The sequence below is a fragment of the Sphaeramia orbicularis genome, chromosome 3 (genome assembly GCF_902148855.1).
Source record: "Sphaeramia orbicularis chromosome 3, fSphaOr1.1, whole genome shotgun sequence".
In the NCBI taxonomy this organism is placed as follows: domain Eukaryota; kingdom Metazoa; phylum Chordata; class Actinopteri; order Kurtiformes; family Apogonidae; genus Sphaeramia; species Sphaeramia orbicularis.
In genome coordinates this window covers 33,570,992-33,597,127 of record NC_043959.1, presented here as the reverse complement: position 1 = coordinate 33,597,127, position 26,136 = coordinate 33,570,992, and the positions used below count along the sequence as shown (strand labels likewise).

At 37.5% G+C, this 26,136-nt stretch overlaps 1 protein-coding gene and 1 long non-coding RNA gene across 6 annotated transcripts in view; both read right to left on the bottom strand.

Moving 5' to 3' along the window:
• The window catches only part of LOC115412165 (myocyte-specific enhancer factor 2A-like), a 59,760-nt gene that overhangs the window by 22,515 nt on the left and 11,109 nt on the right, over window positions 1-26,136 (bottom strand). For 2 of the 5 annotated variants that reach the window (XM_030124505.1, XM_030124520.1), the window contains exons 3-4: window positions 11,421-11,607; window positions 3,708-3,911 (exon numbers count right to left, since the gene is read on the bottom strand). In XM_030124505.1, the coding sequence (XP_029980365.1) occupies window positions 3,708-3,911; window positions 11,421-11,474 (258 nt within the window). In that variant the 5' untranslated portion in view covers window positions 11,475-11,607. The other 3 variants (XM_030124529.1, XM_030124513.1, XM_030124536.1) reach the window with 3 other exon arrangements.
• Window positions 4,669-8,646, bottom strand: LOC115412194 (uncharacterized). Its single transcript, XR_003934308.1, has 3 exons — window positions 8,495-8,646; window positions 7,682-7,685; window positions 4,669-4,679 (listed from the first exon to the last, which is right to left on the bottom strand). It is a non-coding gene; the product is annotated as an uncharacterized LOC115412194 (long non-coding RNA).

Genomic DNA, 26,136 nt, shown 5'->3' with positions numbered 1-26,136 from the left:
CTATCTTAAAGTGTCTGTTGGGGGATCTGAGAGTGTGTGCCTCCTTATCATCTCAAATGTCAAAGTCGGCTTTAGTGGATCTCCAAAGGCATCTGGATCACAGCCACCATGAGGCACGGGCTGCAACGCTAAGCATCTTAACATGAGGGGGTGATGTCTTGTTGCTGTTGGGACTGCATCAAAGACAAAATAAAGCCCACTTGTTCCCCCTGAGTGAGTCTTTTCCAGTGGGTGTTTGCCCCATGGGCTAAGAATAGTAGTTGAGATGTGATTCGACACATCTCTGGCAAAGATAAGCTCAGCTCATGCTCTGTCAAAGGCCAGTCTACAAACAGTTTCCACACAGCGTTTTTCTACAAAGCATCCTATCATACTAGACTTGAAACTAAACAATATCAACCGCTGTTCTGTACACCACAGTATCAGGTTTCAGTGTATTGTAGTTTTCAGTTTCTCTTATGGTTCTAATTCATCTCTGGGCTCTGCAGGCTGAAATGACTCCACTGCATACCTTGGACGGCTGCTCTGTTGTTATTGAAACTTAACTCTGCTGCACACAAACCTGTCTCATTATTATGACAAAAGTAATCTGTCAGTGAGGATAGCTGACCAGCGCTTTGTTCTTGTTTTCACTGGCAGACTCTTATAGATATCATGGCATAGTTAAAAAAAAAAAAAAAAGGGGGAGGGGGAGGGGGGGATCAGGTTGACTTCACAACTTTCTCTTCTCTATATGTACAGTTTTTGCTTAAAAATACAATCTATTACCAAACTAAGCCAACAAACAGAGAGCATACCGGGTGTGGCACTTGAACGTGTGTGTGACAAAGAAATTTGTCAGTCATTTGTGTGTTTGTGCCACAGAGATAATCATCAACATCATGTTCTATCACACAACAACAATGAATCCAAAGAAGCTTTCTGCCCTGGATACATGACATAGCAAGTCTGTTGCAGCCAGTGGGATGTCGCTTTACACATAGTCAAATGTTTAGCCTTAATGTTGCAAATGGACTGACCGATATGTAAAAGAGTAACCTCTTACTTTCCAGGCTTTGTTTTAACTGGCTTGTCAGTCTACATGACATTTGTGGGGAAAAAACAAATACAGGCTTTAAGAAGGCAAATCAAGTGAGGCTAATAGCCAACAGAGCTAACACAGGTGTCTGCATGTGGTTTACAGACGGATTATAGACACGATTATGTTGTTTAGGATCAGTATGGGCAATATCTGTGACGTCTATTCTAATCTCAACCACTGCTACTACCACAATGAAGAGGATTAAATCAACGTTAAAGTTGTGGACTCGTTTACATGTTGTGTTTTTACTTGCTGATGCGATTCTTTTTACATGAAAAGGTTATGATTTTATGGTGGAAGACAGGGACCAAAGAAAGAAAGCAGCTGGAAAACATTTCTGGGATCTCTTTAAAACAAAGTTAAACAGTCAAAGCACAATGACCAGGCCTAAGTTAGAGGTCTTTGGCTCACAGCTCAGTGAATGGAAATGCACTTGAGGAAAATCATGCTGTTGTCTGGACTGATTTTTACTGTTTTAGCTCCTATGCATTTTCAGTTTTTGGTCCAGCTCTTTTCACATGAGGAGGTTATGATTTTGTGATCTACTTTATACACTAAAGGACAGTGAGTGAAGAAAGAAAACAGCTAGAAAACACGCCTGGACTCCCCTGAAAACAAAGTTACAAACTGAAGGTCCTCTCTTTTTCAGGAAGGGGGAAGAAGCATTTTGAAAATAAACACTAGAGTTAGTTTAGGAAGTTTTGCTTCCTTTCACAGCTTGCACTCAGCAGAGCCGTCTGTGTGTGTATGTGCGTGCTGAGCAGCGAGGGTGGGGGCAGTAAATTCAGTTCTCTGCAAGACACACACACACGTTAGAAGCTTACATAAACAGCCAGAACGTGAGTCACGATGACCATTCATTTTTAATGGCAGCAGCAATGAGTACGTGCTGCGAGAGGCCAGGACAGTGCTGCTCTGGGACCATGATGCAACTGTACCAGCGTCACCAAACTGATGACACGGCAGGAGCTAACAGAAAGGGTGGATGTCTCAAATGTGAGACAAATGCTGGGGCTTAACTGGCATATATGTGTGTACTTACACTTGCTATTTTGAGCCCATAATGCCAATGACAAATGCCAGTACCCAGGTGTTGCACTCATTACAGCCCAAAAGTTTAAAGCAGAACAGGACACTTCACACCCCCAGTGGCCACTATTTTGGCCACATAGTGGAGAGTAAACAAGACCCAGAGGAAGCTGCAGCATAGCCATCCTTAGCCTTGGTGCTACTAATTTAATAATAACATTGTTGGTCCATCCATCCATCCATCCATTTTCTGAGCTACATAGAACTCACGAGGGTAGCACAAGCGCTGGGGCCTATTATTTGATACTCTTGAGTGATTGCAACTTGCTCTCTGAGGGATGTAGTAAATGACTATATCATGGACATGGAGTAAAAAATGTGACAATTTGTTTAAGTCAGCAACATAACTCTTAAATTTGTATTTTACTTAACATTTCACAGAACTTATGCATCACTGGTTGGGTGTGGCCTTAATGTTGCAATGCTAGCAAAGTCTGACCTCATTTTGCCCACTTTCACCTGCAGGAGTTTGTGCTGCATGTTTTACTGACACTGTAAAAGTAAGTGAGCCTGAGTTTTAACATCTTGTATCATTTACAACTGAACATTTAGTCAAACTCAGAAAATATAAAGTGTATTCCCATTCAGCTAAAATGTATTAATATATAAATATTTTATTATCTAGTGCTACAAAATGAGACTGCAATAATGGCTATCTCGCCTGAAACAACCAACACTTAGAAGCAAGAAAAGCAAAATGGCACTCATGTATACAAATATAAAAATCCCCCTGACAGTACTTGCTTCCATGATTTTTTACTATTTCCTATAAATTCATGACTGGAAGAAGAAAGCTTTGCCTTTATCATTAATGCGGCTAATTTTATGATCACAAAACACCACCGTCTGTCTTTTCCTGAGTAAACAAAACACCATGAAAATGCAACACTGAAAGTCTCTCAAGGCAAATACATTAATTCTAGAGTGCTGGGTCTGCAATCTACATCTGAACACAAACGTAAACATTTCAATGTAAAGGCTGATTGTCATAAATGAACTGAAAGTTATAGGACAAAGATGTACAAATAAAAAAGAATGAAAGTAAAAGTAAGTTGGAATATTGTTCTTAGCCAGCCCCATTATAGGTCTCATAACTCTGAAACACTTGATGCCAGATGACTAAGGAATATATTTCCACATTATGTTCCTTTCTCCATCTCTGTTTTCTCTTTCACTATCGCTGGCTCATCACACTCCAGAAATTAAATTAATTGTTATGTGAAAATAACTGAAGAAAAACTGATTTACAATCTTTGTTTGGATTCTGGAAATACACTGGATGCAAAAGACCATTACCATTGAGTAAATGTTATCCTTAAATTTAGGTGACATTTTTGGTTTTCGACTTACAATAAAATAAGCGAAAGTTAGAAAAAGTAGATGACCAAAAGTAAGAAGGAATAAAAAACTTTGGAAAGTGCACAAAACATTATACTCTATAGGATATTTTGTCAGGTCAAAGCTCCCTGATGAAAACATTGACATTCAAGGAAGGATGGAAAAATTAACCTACATCCAACACATTTTTGCCACTGACCTCCACAATGTCCGAGTTGGTTCTGCTCTCGTGGGGTTCATTGTACTCGGTGTACTTCAGGAGGACTTTGTCCATGTCGGTGCTGGCGTACTGAAACAGCTTGTTGGAGCTGTTGAAGATGATGAGGGCAATTTCACAGTCACACAGGACACTCAGCTCATAGGCTTTTTTCATCAGACCAAACTTCCTTTTCATGAAAGTCACCTGGAGAGACAGATGCAAGGACAGATCATAAGACTGAATTCAATCCAAGTCAGGGAGAAAAAAAACAGGTACAGAAAACTGAATTAAAGAGTATAGCCCTATATATATATATATATATATATATATATATATATATATATATATATATATACATATATATGTGTGTGTGTGTGTGTGTGTGTGTGTGTGTGTGTGTGTGTGTGTGTGTGTGTGTGTGTGTGAGAGGGTGTGTGTGTGTGTGTGTGTGTGGGTGTGTAACATGAGGGTTCGTTGGTGGTTAATGGTTCATTCTTTATAAAATGAGACAGCAGAAATGGAGATGGAGACAGATTCTTCTTAAACAGTGGTTTAATTCTCACATACCATAACTACTGCTTCTTCATTTCCTGGAACATCATCTCACATGACCGAACAAACCAATCAGGAGCTAACAGGACTTAGATCGGTAAATATAAGTGATTTAGAAAGGCACACTCAACAGATTATTTTAGCTGCTTATATACAACAAATGAAAATAATTAAATGTGTAAATGTGTAAATAATAATTCTGCAAACATAAATGTAAATAGTTATTTGGGTAAACACTGTCAATATATTTTTAACAAATACATGAATTAACTTATTCCCTGTAATTCCACTGTTAAACCTTACATTTCTTCAACATAATTTATTTTAACTTCTGAGCCTTACATCTATACATATATATGTATCTGTGTGCGTAGATTTACTGTGGGTGTATAGCCACGCTGGCTATTATCCATGTTTTCACTTAAATGTTTCAATGCACTACCAATCTCTCTCTCTTTGTCAGTTCAATCAATTGACCTTTACATTTTATCACATTTCGTTTCATTTCCAACCAATGACTGACCAACTTTGAAGGGATTTTGATTTACTAATTCAGCTATCAGGCCCCATTTAAATCCAAAAAGAAACATATATGCAAGGAAAACAACACAGCAAGCTCATTATTTTTCTAATGTATAAATGTATGTACTTTTCCATCCAGTTTTCCATATTCAGCGACTCGACTGTGTTTACCATCTTGGAAAAGGCCCTTCCTGTTTATGTGCCTGTCATGGTGAAGACATAAAGCTAAATGGATATTTGCAGAGGAGGATGAAAGTCAAGTGAAGCTTAGGCAAAGCCTTCCTTTAAATGACAAAATTGTATTTGCAGTAAACTAATGTAAGGAAATAAAATGCTGCGGGGATTGGTCTGGATGTTAACTCCTGTAAAATGGTAGTAATCATCTAGAAATTTGCTTCTAGTGGAATTTGACTGGTTACATCAATGAGAATGGGTGGAGTAAGTGACTAATCCCTTCACTCCTTTAATGAGTCCTATCTGTGCGTTTACTCTGATAGGAGACATATTCCTAGAAAGTCAGCGCCTTATCAATAAACCATCCGCGGAAATATTAACACTCTCTAACATGCAGTGACATCAGACATCAGAACATGAAGACGGGAGTGTTGTCATATCCCAGTGCACCTTTACCACAGAGATACAGCTGAATTCTTGGAAGGGGCCATTTACAGCTCATGTTAAACTCACACACATCCCACAGATGACACAGCGATCATGCTCTCTTATCCCTTCTTCATGGTGCAGCTACAGTAACACCCTTGCAGTGAGTCAACTGCATTCATGTTCCTTCTATCCTTCTGGGATCCTGACTCATATTATCACGTACTGGATCTACAAGTCGCCTTTGACTCTCACACCTCCAAGATTTCCAGCAATGCTGAGTATCAGGTGTATTTCTTGTAGCTCTGGCCTGCCTGCTTCATGTTCTTACATTACCACACACTCACAGTTATCTTAGCTGTTCGAGCACCATCTTCTACAGTTACTGTTTTTTATAGCGCAACATCAGTGATTAACATGAAGACTCATATGACACAGAGAAAGACAAAAGGGAAGTGGCAGAAAGAAAAAAACTACAATGGCAAGGATAATGTTTTCTGCTAAGTCCTGTTTTAGATTTGAACTTTGCTTCAACTCTTATTGGAGCAGCTGGTGCTAAAAAACAATTCAAAAAGAGATTAAAGAGGTTGTTGTTGATCTTATCCATGTAGGCCACTCACATTACCCTTTTGTAAGATTATCATATTATTTAGATGACCACATTTTTTTTTGCACAATAGATCATTTTCACTTTCCATTCATCTGTAGTAGTAGTAGTGTTAGTAGTAGCAGTAGTAATAGTGTAGTTTAATTTTGAGCACATGGAATCATCAGAAACAAAGAACCATACAAAATGATCGAACAAAATTTTTCTGCGCTCGAAAAGGAGTGGGAAGAAGTATAACTTATTGACTCCCACCCCTTTTTACAAACTAATAATTAAATTAAATCCACTTCCTTTGCTTTGTTAACACGCCTTTTCTTCTGTATATTTTTACAATAACACAAAACATCCATACAAACCATTCACATACACTTTTTTGGTCACCTCACACACAATCAGTTTAGCATAATCAACCGTTCTTAATATAAACTATCATATTTAAATGCGCTTTAAATATTTACTACAAATACAATGATCAATAAATGTGATAATATCTTCTTATCATGATAATTAATTAATTACAATAATATCTTATTTTATGCATAATTCTATACTATAACTAGATATTCACTTATTCAGATAATGCTCCATATTTTGTTATTATAGTGGATTTATACATCCTTTTAAATGCACAAATTTGTATAAAAAACAGCTGAATGAAATTTACACAAATGTTATATTTCTTCCTCATTTCCTCACTATTTTCCACTGGTTATGGTTTTACAGGCATAGGGCTCGGTGATATGGGCAAAAATGTTATCCAAAGAAGAGTGTTTATGTTGTGAAGGGAAATCTAAACATCTTAACATTTCAGAAAAACTTAAAATTAAGTAACACAACACCGGAAAAAAAAAAAACATGTTTTATGACAAAATGATCTTGTAATACCACCTAGCACTGCATGGGTGGTCTTTTAATGACATCATCTCATTGCGTCTCCTTCATCTGAAGTGCAGCATTAGTGTCATCAAATGTCTATATGGAGGTATTTTACTTCTATTATCACAGGATACCAGCAATTTCCTTCTGTATTTCAGTAGCAGCATGTTCTATGTAAGTTGTTCTTCATGTCAAATGTAATGTGACAAAGCCTAAAAGGTAAACAGAAATGTAATTTTGCCGTGTCAATAAATGCCAATTTAGTCTTCATTATATGCATTATGTGTAAATAATCACGGTACTGCTAGGTTTATACTACACTAGGGAAATAAAATGCATCAAGGGAAAAATTAATTGCAATTACTTAATCATAATTCATAAATCAGCCATATTACATTACTTGTCTTCACTCTTGCACTTTCCTGCAGATTTCTGACACACATGCAGTCCTGAGAGAATACACTGTATCATTGTTTAGCTTAAAAAACCTAAAGGATTTTGGGCAAAACATGTTGAACGACCAACAGTCTCATTCCTCTTTCAGGGCCCACTTTGGCTCTGCTTTTACCTGGTACACTGTACTTTACATTTGTGATAATACTGTACCTTTTTTTTTATAATTAGAGCTGTTAAGATGTCATTTATTCACAAGTTAGACACAGATCATATTCTTCAAATTTTAGCACCAATTTTAACCCGAGTGCTGTGAAAATGATTTCAGAAATGTTTTTTTTTTATTACAGTTGATGTTAGTAATTAAAGCCATTTCTTAATCATGACTTGTAAATATATATCTGCAAACACAGATAACAGAGACTTATCTTGTTCCTCTCTGAAAATATGTGGCTGCTGATTCATCACTGGCGCATCTTTGTCTCCAGTTATGTCTTTGCTCTATAGCCTGCGTAGTGTGTAATGCTACGATAGCTTGAAAAAGAGGAATACCACTTCAGCACTTGATGCCACTTGACAGATAAAGCACATGCATAAACCAACTTCCTAAAATAGAGCAGAAGAACCTAAATATACAGCAGGCTCCAGTGATAGCACACCCGACAGCCAAAGCAGTGTCTATCTAAAAATGGCCAAGACAACCAAACATCAAATATAAACATCATCCTAGATATTTATTTTCCAGCCACATCCCTATTTCCAGAGCCTGCTCCTTCCTTCCAGACAGGCTGGTATTTGTTGTGCTGTTGGGGCTGATATATATAGAGGAGACAGACAGAGAGGGATTCCAGTGGGCAGCAGTGTGGTGGTGCAAGGAGACGGTGAGGAGAGAAGGCCACTGTGTGTCCCTAACACTGACCCACCCTGCTAATGACAGGGTGCCGTCCGGACCCGGCTAACCCCAAATTACTGCCCTCGCCACCAGCTGTGACCGCTGCGCTCTCAAAAGTTCGAAGGCTTACAAGAATCTTGAGGAGTGTCTGTGAACAAAACAGATCCACAGCAGGTTCCTTTAATGGATCTGGCCCCCAAATGTTCATGAATGCACCAAAATATTGAAATATTGAGTCTTATTTGATTTTTTTTTTTTTTTTTTGGTCATCATCTATAGCTTAAGCTATTGTTGTTGGTTGAATTGAGTATTTCAGATGTCAACAGCCGAAAATACAAAGATTACAGGGTCCGATCAAGCAAAAGTGAACATCAACATGAAAAAGTAAATTTGTACACATCATTTATTAAGTGGGCAGATTTTTTAGCTAAAGATCTCTATTTTATGGAACTGTTATCCTTTTTAAAATACCACTTGTAGAAAAAAAGTTACAACCAATTTTATAATTTTATAAGAATTTGATGCTAAAAATCATATCTAAAAAATCTGATTATATAGATGATTGTAAACTTTCAAGTATCATTATTTTGTTAATATTGTTGATATTTATGAGTTTGAACATTTGTGAGTTACTTAAATGGCTCTGTCCACATGTTACAACAAAAATACAAATTTCTAATTTTCAAGTTACTTATAATTCAGATATGAGTGAAACTTTCAGAAGGTAATGATCTTTTGATACATTTTGGCTGATGCATACAATGGTAAAGAGTTGTCCACATGTTACTATGGCAACCTGCCCACGTGTTACCACATTCTCATGTCAATAAAACACAGACTTTTCAATATTTTACTCCGACATTTTTTTTCAGCAGAGTTGAACATAATATCTACTGTAGAAGGTTTTGTCCTACTTGGTATCAATTTCTGTCGAGAACTGTATGTTTTGAAAGTTTGCATAAAGCTTAAAAAATGTATGTCCATTTTAAGTCCACGTTATTTGACATTTTTCACCAAAAATGTTATCTTCCCAAATTTTGTCACACATAATGTTTAAGTGTTTATAAATATCTACTCAAATATGTATAATACATGCATATAAGTTACTCTGATTACATGACAGAGACTGTTGAACACAAAATGTATCCACGTGTTACCACTTGATCGGACCCTACAGTTAGGTGTTGCTTTCCACAGTAAGTTACACAGTATATTTTGATGCATGTGTGTTGTCTGTATTCTTTTACCACAAACAAGTCGAACTTCCTCTGCAACAAGGTCATCAAAAAATAAATTTGCCATTGTATGTTTCTACAAGCCATTTCTACATAATAGTTACATGTTTTTGAACATTTGTTGTGATGTTTCTGGTCACAAGAACTTTTTGAACGTCCCTAAATGGACAGGAGTTGGTTGGGGTGGATGGCAGATCTACAAAATCCAGGACTTTACCATCAGATAGTGTAATATGCATAACACCCTCTGCAGACGTTTAGGTTTAGGAAGTAAAAGTGCATTGGTTAGGGTTGGGAAAAGATCCCAGTTTGGTTTAAGTTTACTTCATACAAATAAAATCTGAGAGTTTTTCAATAAAGTCCTGATTTCCTTAATTGAGCGCTGTTACTGCATTAATCTAACTACAGAAATCATTAACCCATAAAGACCCAGTATTACGTTTGTGGCAGTTCCCAAATGAATTTTTCTCTGTATTGAATCTTTCTTAAGCGATTTATTACCATTTGTTGTAATATTATCCTCTGTATTTTGTTTCTTTTTCAGTGAATATCAGTTTATTTCCTACATTTAATTCACTGATCATGTAATTGTTGATTAACTCTTTAAGTGCCATACAGTTAAGGGGCTAATAAGCCTTAAAAGTGCCACAGAATTTGGCCGTTTTTCAGTATTTCGCGTTGTTTTTATAATATTTGAAGAATCCTGCAGGAAACCGCTCGGTAACATCCGACCGATTGCTAATTAGATTCAAAACGCACCGGACGCAGCCGATTCATTATTGATCGTAATTTGCATAATTCATAATAATAATAATAATAATAATAATAATAATAATAATAATAGTAATAAAATAATAAAAGGGGGACACAGAAAGAACGTCATCGAAATGTGAGAAAGAAATGGGGGTGGATGGTTTGTTTGTACACAAATATGGCGTGTTCTCCAAAGCCGATCTGATCGGCCCGTGGCACTTTACAGGTTGTTTTCGTAAAGCCGATTTAATCGGCCCATGGCACTGAAAGTGTTAAAGCTCAGATTAGAATAGAGGGTCATAAAATCAGAAACAGACAAAACTGTAGAAAAAGTGACTTTTTTCTGTAAAATATATTAACTGAACATAAAACAAGTGTCTCCATCCACTGTCATTTGTCAAACTCCATGGGTTTTACTGGTGAATTAATTTTGTAGAAGATGACAGTGTTTCCATGTTCACTATAGAGCCTCTGGATGTCCAAATGAGTCATATATGATGACCATGAAAAGATGATAAACGGCAATTTACACACATTATTTACATGGATTGATAGGATTAGTGGATCAACAGGTATTAAACATTTTACATGATAGATAGTTTTGGTTGCCAGTGGATGTTTGGGTCTTTATGGGTTAAATACTTACTTTACAGATGAACATAATCACAAAATGGCATGAGCAGTTAAAAAACTAAATCAAATTTTATGCACATATGTACAAATTAAGGGAATATTCATATACATGGTTTGGTTTAATGTAAAATAGCAACTTTTCAGTCAAATCACCATGTAGTCTTTTCTACATAATGTGTTTGTTTGACTAAGCTAACAATGAATTCTAATGACAACGATTATGAACACACTTGAACAAGAGTCACTAATGCTGCATACAGTCGCGGAAAAAATTATTAGACTACCCTTGTTTCCTTCAACTTCTTGTTCATTTTAATGCCTGGTACAACTAAAGGTATATTTGTTTAGACAAATATATTGATAACAACAAAAATAGCTCATAAGAGTTTAATTCCAGAGCTGATATCTAACCATTTTCCATGTTTTCTTGATAATAACCAAAATGACTTCAGTTTTACATCAATAGCTTTGATATTGAACTGTCAAAACTAGAGCTTTTAAGCATTCCATGTTTTCTTCTTTGTCTGTTTAGTCACATGATACACAAAGGAGTTAGTACTTGATATTTGTGATGACTTTTGATGGTCTAATATATTTTTTTGTGATTGTATGTGACATTAATACTGCACTGAAAGGAGACATTCACTTACCTGTCTGTTTCTCTCATCTACAATCCGGGTGATCTGAATCTTTTTCCTCCCCATTGCAAAATTGACTTCCAATACAACTCACAGAAGAATAGCAGAGGGCTCCAAGTAGCAAAGGTTCAAGAGAACGTCTTTAATGCATAGTCCCAGTGTCAGCTCTGTTAGTCCAGCATCAGCCTGGCATGGTTTACTGGAAGAGAACCAGACAAAGACACTCAGCTCCCACAACATTCAGTAACAGATACTAACTGCATTCACATTCAGGCATATTTTAGTGCATGGTTAAACTACCAGTAGTAGGCTATTACTTATCAGAATGTATAGATTACTGGTGTTTACCCTTAATTACAAGACAGAGGACAATACCATGAATTCCAAACACAATAAAAAATGACACATAATGAATTAATTACATTTTAGTTCAGAGTAAAGAAACGTGATGCAGCTTTCTGGAGAAGTAAAGCTGCTGAAACCTTTCCCAGGCATTTGGAAACAGTCATGCACCAAAGACTACAGGCTGTAAAACTGTTTATCTTGATCTTTGACAGATTATTCAGCTGGCACTTAACAAGTAACTCTTGCAATGAATCTTCAGGCTTCCCCTTTTTTGCTCTTTTTCTTCCCTATTTGGTGTTGCCACCTCTGTTGAGTTTAAGTTTCCACTTTCATTCTGGGAAAGATAAGCACACCAGCTGCTTCTTCACATGAAAACTTCCCCAGAACTGCACAACATGCCCCAAGATTCACTTTCAACCCACTTCTTTCGTGCATGCTCTGATTTGTAAGACGGATCTACTGGTACACCAACTAGGATGTGAGCTCTCACTGGCTTCCGGCCCAAAGACATTTGATACAACACTCAACCTTCATATTAAGCCAATATCTTTTGTTGCGGAAAGGATGTCATTACCCCATTCCTTCTTGACAGTGTAATTGTCTTCCAAATTATTTGTAGATACAGAATTGTCTCGGATATTGAACCAAACACATCACGTAGGGCATAAAAACGCAATAACTGAGAAGCCAAGAGACTTACTTCGGTTTAAATGCCTGCATCTACTTTTTCAAGCACCTCATCTGGTCGGGTTCTCATGGTTTTTTTCTGCAGCATCTCCCACTCATGAGCACCAGTGTGGGTTTTCAGCCCTGCAGTTAAAACCCTCCTCAGCTCTTGTGCTCGTCCTCCTGCAGGAGTACCCACCTGCCTCACCGTGTCCCTCCTCTCTCCCTGCCTCAGTGTTTCTGAGTCCTGCCTTCCCCCAGAGCTCCTTAGCTCCTTCCTAATCTCATCTGATCTGGGAGGCAGCGAGTGAGGCGAAGCCAGGCTTTATCCTAACCCTCCCTGGATTACTGCAGCATGTGGAGCCCAGAGCTGAGCCACCAAACCCCCACTGCAGACCCAGTTCACTAGCTGATGGGACAAATACATTTGTCTTTCAGGGAATATTATTACATCTATGTTTATGGTCTAAATGAACCCTATATTTAAAAACTTACTTTATATTTGAGTATTATTAAAATTTAGCTATATAAACACATCTATACTTAAAAATACAAATAAATACACAATGTGTTGAATTAAAAAAAAAAAAAATCATACATGTCTGAACAAATGTGCCATTTCCAAAACCCTTCTTTTTACCACTGTTCTCATCCCATTCAAATGTTTAATTCATAATGAAAATATACTGTCTCCTCATATTTCAATATTTAGCTTTTTATTTTCCATGATAAGCTCAGCTGCAGGAAATGTAATTGATTTAAAGGATGTTGCCCATCTGACCCCATGAAGTCACTTCAGGATTCGCAGAAAAACAGACAAAGACTCCTTGCATATTTGGGATTTAAAGGTCACAGGGATTTATCTGTTTGCCAATCTGGATGATTTGATGTCAAGACACAAATATTAAAAAAAAATAAAAAAATAAAAAAATACAGCGAGAGAGAGAAACTGTCTTGCCCTCACTCCTCCGTGCTGTTAAATTCCCTCAATCTATGTTCTTGAATAATAATTTGGCTTCGCTGTTCAAATTACTGGCAGCAGTGAAAAGGCAATCTACAGAGTTTGTTAGAACGGATGGACACACATAGTAGCTGCATAACAGTGTTGCAATAATGCATTGATTACAACAGATGAATCTGATTAAATAAACAACTGATCTGTTCTGGCTTCAGTAGTAGTCGATGTGAAACGCTCTGAATGGCAAAGAATAAATTAAACAGAAACCTCTTCCTCTGCCAAGACTGAAAACCCCAAAATGAAACTGATGCAACATTTTCACTCCTGCTTCTGGTTGTATTTAATTTTACACCATTTTCTGCTAATGATACCACTACTATCAACTCTAACTATCTGTAAAATGTGAAAGTCTTTCATTTGATAGGTTTGCATTTTTGTTCTGTGAAGATTTGATTCCCAATTTCCAAAGTCCTTCCAGTTTGGCACACTCTTTTTAAGAAAATATCTGTTTTTTATTTGTCCAGTTTTCTTATTTAATACCAAACAATACAAACAGTGAGTGCATATCACTAAAACTCCAACACTAATTGTGTACAGTATATGGCACAGAACACATGCGTCGGTCTAAAACACGGTCTACTCGACATCTCTGGTACGCATGCTTCCCTAGACAAGTTGTCCTGATCAATGCAGATGTAATACTGTACGCTACTATGGCAGAAACTCTATCTGGGTGACGTGAAAATCAATATAACCCACAGGACGAGCTAACAGGCTGCAGCAGCCAACACTCACATAAAGATCGACATCACACTGTTACATAAAGAAACTTCATTCCACAGATAAAAACATTTTGACAAAAGTCGCACCTCCTGTAGCTTAGTTTTGGGCAACACTATAAAATCATTTATTTTCTTCTGGATTCAGTATATTGGTTTGAAAATTAATAATATAATCTTATTTCATTTATTTTCCAGGGTCCATATGTTACTGAACATCTGCAGATCAGTAGGTTTCTACTTCACACTTGCTTTGACCTTCTCAGTGCCGCTCTTTAACTTCACTATACAACCCCCCTTCTTCTGGATGTCTCCTTAACAAGAAGTGTTAAGCCCCCAGAGCGAACCTCACAGCCAAATGCTCTCCTCTTTATCTCACCCATGAAATCCAATTCCTGTGGATCTCTGAATGCGTGACCATGCTTTGTGAGGGTGTGAAACACACTTTTCCAAGGTTTGATTGCACAGAATGGTATGTCTTTTATGCATATACAATAGTAGAATGTCACTTATTGTGTTTTGGGTAAAGGAGCCTTAGGGTTTCCAACAATTCTCTGTACATAAAGCATATCGAAAGTTGCACATGACTAATACACAGAAAAATGATCACACTCCTTGCTGAAAAGTGTTTCGTGGTAGTCAAAATAGTTGTCAATAAGATCTACCAATGCAGTTTTTGTCATGGAAATCTGCTGCTGTTATTGTCAAATCTGCTGCTGTTTTGCTCCGTTATGCGCCTCCTCACCTCATAACCATTACTGTATTGCACTACCTCTGCTATTGAAAGTAGATTTGATATATACCCTTTATATTCTGTTATGTTTTATCCTTTACAGTACCATTTAAAAAAAAAATACTTGGCATTTAACAACAAGGTGAGAGAGAAACAGTATTTCAATTCTCTGTATGTCCAGTAGATCTAGTGAATAGACAATAAAATATATATATATATATATATATATATATATATCTTGCCTCATATCCTTAGAAACATGAAAAGATTTCAAAGATTAAAGAGATCGTATATATTACATCATCACTAAATAATCACTGGTATATTTAAATATAAGGAATGTAATGGTCACTCATTGACAGAAGACCGAATAATGACTGTAAAGACAGTTCATAGGAAATGGAGAAAAAAGAGAGTTTTTAACAGATAATTGCTGACTACAAACTTCCCAGATACAATACAATACATAAATACTGGCTGATGCAAATACTAATACAGATATGGATTAGTCTGTTTCCTAGAATCCCGCAGAATGTTTTCAATACATCCAGAAAATCCAAAATATAGTACATTGATCATAAAATCCATCTCAGCTAAAAATTCTAAGTGCATGTCGAATAAATGTCCAAAAGTGAGGACTGCATTTTTAGATTCTAATAGATTGCTTTGTGTTGTGGTTGTCATTTTCCTACTCGGTCTGTTTATGTATTATTATAATGGTGACTGACAGCTGCAATGACCAGTTCCTTCAAGACTCTTCCCTTATGCATCAAAAAAGGAACATGGCTGTAACTGCAGGATTCTGGCTTCATTTTTCAAGAGGCAGCATTGGAGTGTTTGTCTTAATAAAAAGGCTATGTTATAAATACTGAAAACAAAAATAATGCTTAATACTGAACATAGTAGATGATTGGTCATGTCAGCTGTTTCTGTTCTGGTTAGGGATGCACCAATACCGATACCAGTATCGGGTATCGGGTCCAATACTCAGTGTGTGTACAAACGCACCGATACCACTTACGGCAGCGTGACATTTGCTGTTAAGTGCAGCAGGTACGCAGCGGAGGAGTAATGTCAGCAGTGAGGACAATTTTCAAAATAAATGACTGATAAAAGTAATGCTGACTGCAAGTAACATTAAAGACACAGACGGATATGGATGTGAACCGAGACGGAGAATACCACCGGGAACCATGGAGATAGCGAATCTTTTCAATCGATCTTTACTGTGTGAGTTAGTGAAAAACTACTGACATATTTATGACAACTACCCTCATAAATATCAACATTAGTATCCACATTAGTGTTACCTCTGTCATCTCCATGTTTATTATTACTGGGTTTCTTCTTCTCAAAAAACTTTACCTTCCTTCATGGTATTCGGTCAGTATGGTTAATTAAGAGCGGCGCCCCCTGGTGCATTGATTGAGAAACACTCATTCCAACACATTAAATGTCAGTAGCAGCACTTTGTTACAGTCAGACCAATAACAATGACAATTAAGCACATTTTCAAAAGTAACTAAGAACTGTAATGGTATTATTAAGTACTCATATCGGTACTCGGTATCGGCAAGTACTCAGATGTAAGTACTCATACTCGGTCTGGAAAAAAGTGGTATCGGTGCATCCCTAATTCTGGTATGTAAGACTTAAAGGAGTTTAAAAGCATTTTACTGATGTATAGAATCATTGTAGGGACAAACAGCAGAGGCAAACTGCTCCATACAGTCAACTTCCTTTTAGTTGTCACAGCTAATAATCAGCACTTCCTGCATTATGACCTTCCTGCTGGCAGTGAAAGAGAGAGCATCAGTAAAAATCCCCTCCTCCTAACCTTCACAACCATGACCACCACTCCTTTCACACACATGCTTTTCAATCAGCTGAGCTTAAATTCACTCTCCTCACACTTTGATCTTACAGTGACAGCTTCTTTGTGATTCCATCCGCAAACATGCATGACAGAGTCGCTCTAACAATGGCCTCTTGACTGTAATAAACCCCAATAAATAGGGTCAACGATAAGTGTCAAAAATAACGGTTCTAACCTCCTGAGCACTAATTAGCCACCTCCTTCTTCTCATGTAAAGACTAAACAAAGTTACAGCTGCTGAAGGTTAATCACGCTGAGTCTTAACAGCACCAGGTTGTTTTCTGTACAAAGCAGCAAAGAGTAATTGGGAATCCTTTCATCCCTCCTCCTCATTAATGACCATGGTTTCATCTCTAATTGTGTTGACCCCAACATAACCTCTGCTCCACTCAGTCCAACACTGGATCAATGAGGCGTCAAGCTGATGCTACCCAGCATGCACCACTAGTAGGGAGGGAGTTACCTGCTACCAGCAGAATAAAGAAACCACTGTCCACTGCCCATGCATGAGTAAAGATCATTTTTGTTCAGATTACAGAGTTGAGTGCAGAAACAGCCATGATGAAATTTGGCCTTTGCTGGAAGATGAAAGAGTCTCTGTTTCACCCCTGTTTGCAAAAGTGTTAAAGACCAATGGCACATATTACACGTCTTATTTGTATCTTTACATTCCCTGCAGCTTTGCTCATTTCTTTGCTCTCTTCTGCTTTCCTCTTTGCTCAATCCTGTCGTTCTTCCTCTACCACCTTATTTGCATCATATCCATCAGCATAGAGAAAGAGAGAGAGGGAAAGAGAGAGAGGTTTTCTTGCCCACGGCATAACGAGGCAGACTGATAGAAGATTCTTCTTCCCCCAGAGCAAGCCCAGACATTCTTTGAAGTTCTCATAAATGGAGTTGTTATAAAAGTTCTTAAGGGAACTTATACATGGTAAACAGGCATGCTTCGTGGTGGACCTGCTCCCCCGGGGGAGGCGGAGTGAGATCAGGCTTGTTTACTGGCTGTAGTGTTTAACACTTCGCTGTTTACTGTAGCACTCAATGTGCCGACCCTCCCCACACACCCTGCTCTGAATGTGAGTTTTCTTTGAAGTGAGGAAAGCGAGTGACAATTTATGTAAAAACATAATGGAGTTGAAGAGAGTTAAAAGAAGCAGCGGTGAAATTAGCATTTTCTTATGCAAATAATGCTCTGAACAATGCGCAGTCTTTATATAAGCAGAAGTTAAATCACACGTCATAGTCAACAACAACAGCTGCAATGAGTCTCCTTGTAAATCTGCCCAATGACAAAACCTGAGATTCAGTAAAATAAATCTTCAAATGTTCCACTTCAGCGTCTTTTGGGGTTTTTTTATGACAGGAACACGGGTTTCATAGCAAGACAGGAGCAAGGAAAACTAAGTGTGGTTGGTGTCTGCTGCCAGGCACAGCAGGAGCATGGACTGTGATTAATTCTTCACCGACTCGGGCAGGCTAGCCCCTGGAATCACGCTGCCTGAGTATCGACGCTGGCCTCTGCTGCTTTTCAGGTCAATGAGCTAATGAGTTCTTGCCTGAAATGTAATAATTAAACTCATCTTACTCGGCCAGCAGCACAGTCATTTAATGCCAGGCTGAAGGCCGACCAGATTAGATGGCTTAAACTGTCATCTGCCATACCATTCGACCCCCAGTCAGTCAGAGGACTAAGACGTTCTGTAACTGTTTATGAGGTACTAACACAGAGAAATGGTGTTGTAAGGGCTATATGGTGCATGAGTGTGTTTGTATATTATTGACAGTTTAATTTGCTGTACGTAAGAGTTTGCTCATATACAACCAAGCCAAAACCCAACTCAAACAACAGCTAAGGTCTCTTTACCGCTTAAAAAATTTATTACAAAAGCAAAAGAATAGAAAAATCTGTAGAAATTATTACAACATAGAAAACAGATACTGAAGTTTTTTTGCCTCATTTAATACACCTCTATATGGACACCATTAGTTGCATGAAGCACATCAAGACGATACTGAATCTGTTTCCATGTTGGCTGTATCATAGCCTCATCAATGGTGTCAATGGCGTCAGTGATCTTTTGCTTCAGGTCGTCGATGTCCCGTATCTTTGTTCAATACATGATATCTTTAACATAACCCCACAGAAAGAAGTCCAGGGCAGTGGTATGTGGTGAACGAAGTGAACAGAGAATTGGACCATCTCTTCCGATCCACCGGTCTGGAAATGTTTGATTAAGAAACCCACCAACATGTAGTCCCCAATGTGGTGGTGCACCATCTACCTGGAAAGTGATGGTTGGCTGAAGGTCATCCAGTTATGGTGCCACATATTCAGTCAAAAGCTCAAGGTGAACGTTTGCGGTAACTGATCTCTCATTGAAGAAAAATGGACCAATGATTCGATTGCACATGATCCCACAATGTGATTAAAAACTGTGATAACCACTGAGTAAATAGAACAGATCTGATACAACATATCTCATCATTTGCTTTTGCAATAAATGTTTTAAATTGTAAAGAGACTTTGTGGACACCCTGTATATCATTTGAGCTGCGTGAATGAAAGGTTTACATGTGTGACAGTTACATCATACAGTAATCAAGGTAAGGTTCCAAAAAGGAAAATGAAGACCAAAAACTGCCATTTCATCCACAGTACCATTATAGTGCAGGAACAATAAATTACACAAGCTTATATCCATCCAAAATCACTGCAGAAAAGTGGTCACAGCGTGCTCCTGATTTCATATTTGGCATATTAAAACCAGTTATAAAGACCTTAAGTTATTACTGCAGTCATTCTAGGTCAAGGGTCGGAGAAAAAAAAAGCATAATTCCAAAAATGTTTGTTTTTAAGCATGGGGAAAAACAGATTTATATTTGTATCTCAGCCAGTTCATCTGATTGATTGACTGATTGATATACAAGTTTCTAAAATTCATTATGTCTCAAGATGTGCAGTTTTTTTTCCTTTCAGATTTTAACTGGTGTTAAGTGTTTTACATCATGGTGGCATACATATAATGTGATTGCAGAGGATTTAGCTTCCTTGGTGGAGATTTGCATACTCATGTAGTTTCTAGTTCTAAGCAGAAACACTCCACTGGAAAATGACATTAATATTTCAAGAAAAATTAACAATTTTCAAACAGACTATTGCACGTGCTGCACAGAGTGTATTTAGATGGGACCCCTACTAACCATGCACATCCTTCTAAATAAACTTCATAGCTGCATAACACAATCAGTAACCTAATTAATATTTTGAAACAAAACAATGTTAATTTGTCGGTACTATTTATCATTCATCATATCTTTTAATTACACTGGTCAACAACAAATTTATTGTTTAAGTTTTTTGAGCTGATTAAGGATAATTTTGGTGTGCTGAATCCAAAAATCACATTAATTTTGCTCAATCAGGTCAACTTTCTGAACTATGCTACATATTGGCTTTTTAACATTTTTGCTTACATTTATGGGCATTTTCACATCATATGATACAAAATTCTTTCATATTTCTTGCATTAAACGAGTTCTGAAGATTTTACTTCTGCCAATTTATGATTAATGTTTTTTTTAATATTACAGGTGAATGAAATGGCTTCGACTAGAAGATCTTGCAAAAACAAGCCTGATGTATTCTGCTACATCTGCGGTGAATACATAATAAATAATAAATACATCCTGTTAGAAAATGATTGTTTTTCTCTTAAAACCTATTTTGGGTGAGAACTATATATATATATATATATATATAAAATCAGCTGATAAAGTCACAAAAATGTAATCAATTTTGTGAGAAGATCAAATTATTCAAAATCAAATTAGCAAAAAAAAACCTGACCTGATTGAGAAAAACAGTTGTCATTTTTGGATTTAGAGGTGCAAAATGGTCCTAATTCAGTTGAAAAAACCTAGACAACTTGCAAAAAACATTTTTTTGTAACCCAGTGTTATTAATTACAAGATATGATTATTGATGTGTATTAATCATATCTACACTGAACAAGTTTCCATTCTGTAATGTTTCATGCAAAGTGATTCTTACATGTATTTTGTCATATTTCAGAGTACAGCACAAACTATATTAATCAAAGTTGCTATTGATACTGAACAGGTCTAACATATGTCATGGGAAAACAAAACCATGACAACAAAAGTGTAACATCATACTTATTTGACACTATGGACGAGCTCAGAACTTCAGGACTTCACTTACTGGCACAGTTTCCTCTGCACTGTTACTCACAATCTTCCAGCCTTCATACGCAGCTAGTAAAAACTCCAGGACAGCAGTCTGCTCATTTAATTACTGGCTCACTGTGATGTCAATTCATTATTGTGTTGCTTTTATGACAGTGGCAGTGGGATAAGATTTTCCTGTCTCAACACAGAGACACTGATGTCATGCCTGCAACACAGATTGAAACACAAGCTGCCCTGTAAAATACGGTTCCCCTTCTATGCTCTCTGTTCTTTTCATAAAAAAACTCTAATTGGTCTTCAGCTGAACAACTGACTTTTTTCTCTCTTTTCTCTTGTTATGATTCCCTAGATATCTATCGGTGAAAAAACTGTCAAAGGCTATTGGACTCCAGTGTAGTGACATTTCTAAATGACCCGTTTCCAAACTATAATCATGCAGCGTGTGCAGGATGATATTTATAACAGGAAAATGAGACCGCAGATTTGCTGGGCTACTAAAGTTAAAATGGTATATTCCAAGTCTCAACTGCACCCAAACAGTTCATTTCAAGGACACTGAAGTCCTGGCAGGATCAGTCCCGTTATCAGTCCCAAAGAGTGAAGTCAATGAGCTTTATACAAGAACCATTCATTCTAACAAATTTGTTCCGAAATGCCACGTACGAGTGACTGCATTCACCGTTTATTAAGCATTTTGATTTTAATATTGTGTTTGACATACCTGATAACACAGGCTGAATTCATCATCTTTAAGCACATTTGAGCACATTACACTAAAATGAAAATTTAAAAAAAAGTTAAAATACAAAGATGTTCTTGCATGAGGCCAAATAATGAAAGGTAATTTTCAAAGGTGGTAACTCCATTAAAAGCAACACAACTCAATGTGCAATCACATCAGTGGTGTTGTAATAATAAAGTAACTGATGATAAGATATGGCAATGCACAATAATGGTGGTAATAAAATACAGTAATTATGTAAACTAATAATGCAATGTTAGTTTTGTTGAATGTGGCAAGTGAAATCCATACATGTAAGAAAAGTCTAAGACCTCATTTACACTTGGAATTAAAAACCCCATCTGGATTCATACACGTTATACAGATAACAAATGGTTGTGCCTTATTTTTGCATTCACACCTGGTATTTTTAATGTTTTTTGCTATAGTCATTGAGATCAAATCTCTGTCAAAAAATAAATTATAACATGACATTGTTAGCAACATAATCTGTTTATAACAAAAGTCCATTGTAAGGTCAACATTAGCCAAATTACTCAATTCATTTACTCTCTTGAGTTATTATCTCTGTTGGTGTCTGGCTCTGCTCCCTGAAAAATGGATCCGTTTTTCTTCATCACTTGCTTTTGGATTTATTATCTTTAAGATCATGATGTACAATCTTTGGATGTTTTTCTTGTTTCCTATTTGCATTGCAGCCAGGTTTATTTGCTCTCATATTTGTTATGAAATGTCTCCATAAAGGAATCTGTTTCTGTAAAAAACGTCCAATTTGGCCTCGACCACAACATCAACACATACATATATTAAGCAGGTCAAAGTTCCAAGTCCTAAGTCCATGAAGAATAATGATCTTGTAAAGAAGCAAATCAATTTAAGTTATTTATATGCAAACATTATGGTATAGATGTGAGCTGACTGTACAAATTACATTTACACCTTAATAAATGCACCATGAATGTAAGACTAGACTATCTCCAGCTGTGATGCAGATCCAATTAAAATTTGATTACAACGTATTTACACCTTGCATTCTGCATACCAGTGGATGCAGATGACATTGTGAAACCACGTGAAAATGGAGTCTTTGTTTAGTAACTCAGACACAGTGACAAACCTTCATATATGTATGTGCCATCAGACCAAGTCAAAGTGGCAGAAGAACCAGTCTAGACTGTATATTGCCTATATTCCATAATATTTTCATGTTGTTAAAAATGTGTCATTAACATAATTTGGGTTTAGTCAGGAGGTGTGTAACTGTGCTTCATGAACAAATTTAAACAAAAAGCTTAAAAAAAATAGCACACCTTTAAATAATATATTACCCAAATGTCTACATTAGTTTCACCCTGCTATTCTTTAAAACTCCACAGGGGGATGTACGCTTTATTAAAGTGTCACAGCAGTAAAACTGCACAGATTTAGGTGTACATTTAATGAACTCTCTGAAGTTTTCTTTGCCCCTCTTGTGCTCAGTGCAGATGAGCTTGCAGAGCCACAGAACTCCATCACTGGGAAATATCTGTAGCCTCAGCCCAATCTTTTGATCTACTAAATGATATTATAATGAATTCTTTAACTATTTTGTTTGTTCCTGCTCTCATCAAAATTCTGTGCTTTCAGCAAAGTGATTTCTTCCTTTTTATGTTGTGGAGCGATGGTAAGTAGATCTGAGGCCTCTATCCTGGGGGTCCTCCAGGCAATCTCATGCCCCCCCACCTCCCATTTCACATCTGCACACACATACAGATTACTGGCTAAATAGACAAATTCTGCAGAGTCTTTTTCAGGTTGGTGCATGTAAAGGACAGAGGAGTTCAGTGAGAGGCTCTATACAAGCATGATTTACCACTCTCAATCTGTCTTTGTTCAAAAGTAATGAAAATTATTGCTTGTTATTGGCCACGGTAGCACCGCTGCCATGTTTGGAAAGAATGAAACTGTTCATATCCCAACCAGAAGGTCCTCAGTAAAAAAAAAAAGTATATAATATTATCATAATAAAGTATAATTTCATGTAATAATCCACAAGTTCTCCAGCATAATTTTATAGTTTTATATGTGTCTGCTCACTGTTATTTCTCTTTAAATAAAAAAAGAGAAAAAAATGCATGTTACAGTTGTTCTCAATGTGGCTCGTAGGGTGAGAAGAATTTCACCCAGTATCATTAAAAGTGGACATCTACAGATGAGGACCATTTACACCAATAAGCACAATGTGTCCATGAATCCCATCCATGTTAGCTTTGGGCGAATAGAAACTCTGATATGACTGATCTGAAATAATGTATCACATCAGTCGGTCATGAATCAGTCATTTCTATCATTAATCCATCCCCGCTGCTGCTTGATTTGGCATTAGCTATATAGCTAGCTGTGAGATGGCAGAATATTTTCAGAAGAGGCTACATGTGTTCTCTAACACTGCTGTGGTAACTTATGCTATGACATGTCCAGAGCGTTATGCCAATGATATGAATAAAGAGCAATAAGTTCATTCTTTTAAAGGTCACACAGTTAAAGGTGGGGTCTGAGATGTTTTTCTGGAGTATTTTTTATTATATTCCTTAAAATCCCCTTCACACCCTGATTACAACTAACTAATTAAATGCTCTAACAAAAAAATTTTAAAAATCAGTCACCTGTGGAACGGGCAGGACTGAAAAAACACCATCCAATCATTTTGAGCGCCCACTCGAAATGATTGAATGGTGATATGTCTATCAAACTCAACTGCCATTCACCCCTTCCCCCCTCTGCGCATAACCCCTCTTCTCCTTCCCAGAGGCTGGAGCCTTGTACAGGAAGCGTAGCCAGAGCTTGGCTATATTAGTTATAATAGGATGGAGAGTTCACCAGCAAACTGTTTTGTCACTAACATAAACCACGAGGAAATGTAACATTAGTCACATAGGTCTGAACTGGGGCTGTTCTGGAAGAGTGGGGGTGTTAGAGGAAACTGAATGAGGTCTGCATGGATACGTCAGCCGGAGGCTCAGCTGGGGCCGTAGTCGGGGTAGGAGCCCGAGGCATACGGGACCGGAGCAGGGAATGGAGCCTCAGCCAGTGTCGGAGATGGTTCAGCCGGACCGGACTGTAGACGGCGTCGGAGCCCAACCCGGGTACGGAGCAGAGCAGAGCCGGCGAATTGTTGGTGTGCAGTGCTTGTGAACCCTCGGGAACAAGCATTGCGCGTGCCACCACTCTGGAGGCGTGGCTTCAGAGGGACATCTGAAGAAAGGGGTTTGGACTTTTGAACTGAGTATTTTCAAAATGTAGCTAGCTCAAACCGTTGTTCCAAGATCTCAGACCCCACCTTTAAAGTCAGCTTTAGACTGGTCACAATAAATATCTGGTTTATTATGTCTATGCCAGTCTTGCTACTCCTCAAAGCTAAAAGAATGCAAATGAGTTGACAAATGTACAGTGAAATGTGTTTCAGTTTATCACTATGAAGCAGCTTTTGAGAATTTTGTTTCAGAATTCAATTATAATGGCTTTTAAGGGTACAAATAGTAAACACACTATTAATTAAAGTAAGAATTATGTAGGGATTACGGCTGCACGATATTGGAAAAAACTGACATTGCAATTTTTTTTTACCCCGGGGATAATACTCAGGAGGATATAATAGCTGTGTGGCGCTGACGTAAATGGTCAAACTAATTAGTTGTGTTTCCTGTCGTTGTGGCAACAGGTGGAGGGCACTGTCAACACAGAACACGTGTTTCAATATCATCCTTCTTGTAGCCAAAATAATTCCAGATAACTGACTTTGCCTTTCTTTTTGGCACCAAGTCTTTGTTTTTTTTTGTGATTTTCCCTTGTTCGTTGCTCTTTTTCAATGTTGTTACTAGCAACTCACTCCATGTGCAGGGGTGTGGTCTGCTTCGACAAACTGATTACGGACAGTTGTGATTGGTGGATCGCTGCGTGCAGTGTGTGTCAGGTACTGAGATTAAAATTAGATGAGATCACGTTGAGTTCATTTGCCTCCTACATTGCAGGGCCTGCAATGTGACTATTGCACACACGTACATTGCGATGACAATGCTCAAACGATATATTGTGCAGCTCTAGTAGGGATCCAAAAACACTGAAACATCCTGGCACGTGAGTAGAATAGAAGCGTACATTTTGCAATCTTGATGACTATGCAGATTTTTGGAAATTTGGAAACTGTATACTAAACACTAAATGTGACTCAATATTAGATCCATAATCTTTAATCTGTGTCATTATTTGGGACAAACAGTCTACTGCAGGAGGTGCATATATTTCTGGTGATATGCATATGAGGGTACATACTAGGCCTGTAACAAAACAAAAAATTTTCGGTTCGGTACGTTTTCGGTTTTGAAAGCCACGGTTCGTTTTTTTCGGTTCAGTGCGGGAAGAAAGAAAACCCCTCAAAATG